The sequence below is a fragment of the Numida meleagris genome, unplaced genomic scaffold (assembly GCF_002078875.1).
Source record: "Numida meleagris isolate 19003 breed g44 Domestic line unplaced genomic scaffold, NumMel1.0 unplaced_Scaffold777, whole genome shotgun sequence".
In the NCBI taxonomy this organism is placed as follows: Eukaryota; Metazoa; Chordata; class Aves; order Galliformes; family Numididae; genus Numida; species Numida meleagris.
Window position 1 is genome coordinate 13,007 of NW_018364992.1, and position 4,318 is coordinate 17,324.

The 4,318-nt window shown below is 59.4% G+C and overlaps 1 protein-coding gene across 1 annotated transcript in view; it reads left to right on the forward strand.

Annotated features, from left to right (window-relative positions):
- The window catches only part of ASPDH (aspartate dehydrogenase domain containing), a gene marked incomplete at its 3' end in the record, with an annotated part of 17,267 nt that extends 12,980 nt beyond the window's left edge, over nucleotides 1-4,287 (forward strand). Inside the window, exons 3-4 of the mRNA XM_021383963.1 lie at nucleotides 1,653-1,885; nucleotides 3,840-4,287. Of these exons, the coding sequence (XP_021239638.1) occupies nucleotides 1,653-1,885; nucleotides 3,840-4,287 (681 nt within the window). The remainder of the gene's footprint in view (nucleotides 1-1,652; nucleotides 1,886-3,839) is intronic.
- Between the last annotated feature and the right edge of the window lie 31 nt (nucleotides 4,288-4,318).

The window sequence follows — 4,318 nt, forward strand, 5'->3', positions numbered from 1 at the left end:
GGTGCTTGGGGACACCAAGGGGACACCATGAGACTGGGGTCACCACGGTGCTTGGGGACACCAAGGGGACACCATGGGGTTGGGGTCAACACGGTGCTTGGGGACACCAAGGGGACACCGTGGGGTTGGGGACATCATGGCGCTTGGGGACACCAAGGGGACACCACAGGACTGGGGTCACCACGGTGCTTGGGGACACCAAGGGGACACTGTGGGGTTGGGGTCACCATGAAGCTTGAGGACATCAAGGGGTTGGGGACACCGTAGAGCTTGGGGACACCAAGGAGCAGGAGACACCATGAGGTTGGGGACATTGTAGATTGTGGGGACACCAGGGGGCTGGGGACACCAAGGGAGTGGGAACATCGTGGAACGTGGGGACACTGTGGAGCTTAGGGACACCAAAGCATTTGGAGACATCAGGGGGTTGGGGACACCATGGAGCTTGGGGACACCAAAGAGCTTGGGGACATCAGGGGACTGGGGACACCAGGGGGTTGGGGACATCATGGTGTTGGGGTCATCAGGAGACTGGGGACATCAAGGAACTTGGGGACATCATGGTGTTGGGGACACCATAGATCTTGGAGACATCAGGGGGATGGGGACACCAGGGAACTTGGGGACATTATGGAGACTGGGGACATCAGGGGGTTGGAGACATCACAGGGCTGGGGAAACCATAGATGTTGGGGACATCAGGGGGTTGGGGACACCATGGTGTTAGGGACATTAAGGAACTTGGGGACATCATGGGGTTGGGGACACCACAGATCTTTGGGACATCATGGGGTTGGGGACATCATGGAGCTTGGGGACATCAGGGGGTTGGGGACACCACAGCTCCTGGGGACATCATGGGGTTGGGGACACCATGGTGTTGGGGACATCAAGGGGATGGGGACACCATAGATCTTTGGGACACCAGGGGGTTGGGGACACCATGGAGCTTGGGGACATCGAGGAACTTGGGGACATCATGGGGTTGGGGACACCATAGATCTTTGGGACACCATGGGGTTGGGGACATCACAGATCTTGGGGACATCATGGGGCTGGGGACATCATGGGGACACCAGGGGACGCCATAGATCTTTGGGACACCAGGGGGTTGGGGACACCATGNGACACCAGGGGACGCCATAGATCTTTGGGACACCAGGGGGTTGGGGACACCATGGAGCTTGGGGACATCATGGGGTTGGGGACACCATAGATCTTGGGGACACCAGGGGGTTGGGGACACCCCAGATCCTGGGGACATCATGGGGCTGGGGACATCACAGAGCTTGGGGACATCAGGGGGTTGGGGACACCAGGGGGTTGGGGACACCCCAGATCCTGGGGACATCATGGGGTTGGGGACATCACAGAGCTTGGGGACATCAGGGGGTTGGGGACACCCCAGATCCTGGGGACATCATGGAGCTTGGGGACATCATGGGGTTGGGGACACCCCAGATCCTGTGGACATGATGGGGTTGGGGACATCACGAAGTTTGGGGACATCAGAGACCGCACCTCCAGGTCTGGGCTCAGTGACCAAGATCGGGGTCAGCGTCTGAAACCCGAAGCCACCATAGGGTTTGGGGACAAATGTCCCACCTTGGTGACCACCGCAGGCTTGGAGGACAAGGTGACGTTACCCGCAGGCGCTGAAGGTGACGATGACGAAGGCGCCGCAGAGCTTCCGCCTTCAGGGCTGGCTGCAGGAGCGGCTGGCGGCGGCGGTGGCAGCTGGTGGCCGCGCTGTCCTCTACCAGGGTCCCCTGCGTCCCCTCTGTCCCCTGGCGCCCAACAACGTCAACACGATGGCGGCCGCCGCGGTGGCGGCTCCCAGCCTTGGGTTTGACGGTGTCCAAGCCTGCTTGGTGGCCGACCCCAGGTAGGGGACAGGCGCCATCGGTGTCACTTCTTGGTGGTGTCACCTCTTGGTGGTGCCACCTCTTGGCGGTGCCACCTCTTGGCGGTGTCATCTCGTTGGTGTCACCTCTTGGTGATGACATCTCTTGGTGGCGTCACCTCTTGGTGGTGACATCTCTTGGTGGTGTCACGTCTTGGTGGTGACATCTCTTGGTGGTGTCACCTCTTGGTGGTGTCATCTCTTGGTGATGTCATCTCTTGTTGGTGTCACCTCTTGGTGGTGACATCTCTTGGTGGCGTCACCTCTTCGTGATGTCATCTCTTGGTGGCATCACCTGTTGGTGGTGCCATCTGTTGGTGGTGCCACCTCTTGTTGGTGTCACCTCTTGGTGGCGTCACCTCTTGGTGATGTCATCTCTTGGTGATGTCACCTCTTGGTGATGACATCTCTCGGTGGCGTCACCTCTTGGTGGTGTCATCTCCTGGTGGCGTCACCTCTTGGTGATGTCATCTCTTGGTGGTGTCACCTCTTGGTGGTGCCATCTGTTGGTGGTGCCACCTCTTGTTGGTGTCACGTCTTGGTGGTGTCACCTCTTTGTGATGACATCTCTTGGTGGCGTCACATCTTGGTGGCGTCACCTCTTGGTAATGCCACCTCTTGGTGATGTCACCTCTTGTTGGCGTCACCTCTTGATGGCGTCACCTCTTTGTGATGTCACCTCTTGGTGATGCCACCTCTTGGTGGCGTCACCTCTTCATGAGGTCACCTCTTGGTGGCGTCACCTCTTGGTGAGGTCACCTCTTGGTGATGACATCTCTTGTTGGTGTCACCTCTTGATAGCATCACCTCTTGGCAACATCATCTCTTGGTGATGTCACTTCTTGTTGGCATCACCTCTTGGTGGCGTCACCTCTTGGTGAGGTCACCTCTTGGTGGCACCTCCCCGTGTCTCCAAGTGGGGCACTTTGTCACTTGTGTTTGGCATGGGCCTGTGGTGCGCTGCCTCCCTGGTGTCACCTCGTGTCTCCAGGTGAGTGACAGCCACCACTGGTGTCACCTCTTGGTGATGTCACCTCCTGGAGGAGTCACCTCCCCATGTCTCCAACTGGGACGTGGAGGGGAGTGGGGCAGTGTGGCACATTGTGTCCCTGATGTCACCTCATGTCTCCAGGTGGGTGACAGCCACCACCTCTTGGTGACGTCACCTCTTGGTGGTGTCACCTCTTGATGACGTCACCTCTTGGTGGTGTCACCTTCTGGTGTCGTCACCGTCTGGTGTCACCTCCCCATGTCTCCAATTGGGACGCGGTGAGGAGAGGGACATTGTGGGGGTGTTGTGTCCCTGATGTCACCTCGTGTCTCCAGGTGGGTGACAGCCACCACTGGTGCCACCTCTTGGAGATGTCACCTCTTGGTGGTGTCACCTCTTGGCGGTGTCACTTCTTGGTGGCGTCACCTCTTGGTGGTTGTGTCACCTCCCCATGTCTCCAAGTGGATCACTTTGTCACTTGTGTTTCCCATGGCCCTTTGGGGTGTTGTCCCCCTGATGTCACCTCGTTTCTCCAGGTGGGTGACAGCCACCATTGGTGTCACCTCTTGGTTGTGTCACCTCTTGGTGGTGTCACCTCTTGGAGATGTCACCTCTTGGAGATGTCACCTCCCCATGTCTCCAACTGGAATGTGGAGGGGAGTGGGGCACTGTGGCACATTGTGTCCCTGATGTCACCTCGTGTCTCCAGGTGGGTGACAGCCACCACGTCTTGGTGACGTCACCTCTTGGCGGTGTCACCTCTTGGTGACGTCACCTCCCCATGTCTCCACGTGGGGCACTTGGCCCCTTGTGTTTCCCTCACGTCACCTGTGCCACCTCACGTCCCCAAAACGTCCCTACCTGGAACGGCGAGGAGCAAGGACAGGGTCTCCGTGCCACCGGTGGTTGTCCTGTCCCCCGTTGTCACCTCCATGTCCCCCGCAGCGTCCCCGACTGGCACGTCGTGGAGGTGGAGGTGACGAGCACGGGGGACGAGGGACGAGCGCTGCGTGTCACCAGCACCCGCCGTAACCCCGCGGCCACCGGGGCTGTCACCGGCAACGCCACCCGCGACGCCTTCTGGAGCAGCGTCCTGGGTGGGTCCCTGTCCCCTCCTGTCACCGTGTCCCCTCCTGTCCCACACCTACCCCCCTGTTCCTATGTGCCACGTGTCGCCCCGTATGTCCCCAAGACCCCCATGTCCCCAAATCGCCCATATGTCCCTTCACGTCCCCCACACCGTGTGTTCCCCCATAACGTCCCCGTGCCTCACGTCCCCAAATCCCCCGTGTCCCCAAAGTCTCCACAACCCCCAGCATGTCCCCATGTCCCCCAATCCCCCATATCTCCCCCAAATCCCCCACATATCCCCATGTCCCTTCATGTCCCCAAAGTTCCCACACACCCCTTGTCCCCAATATCTC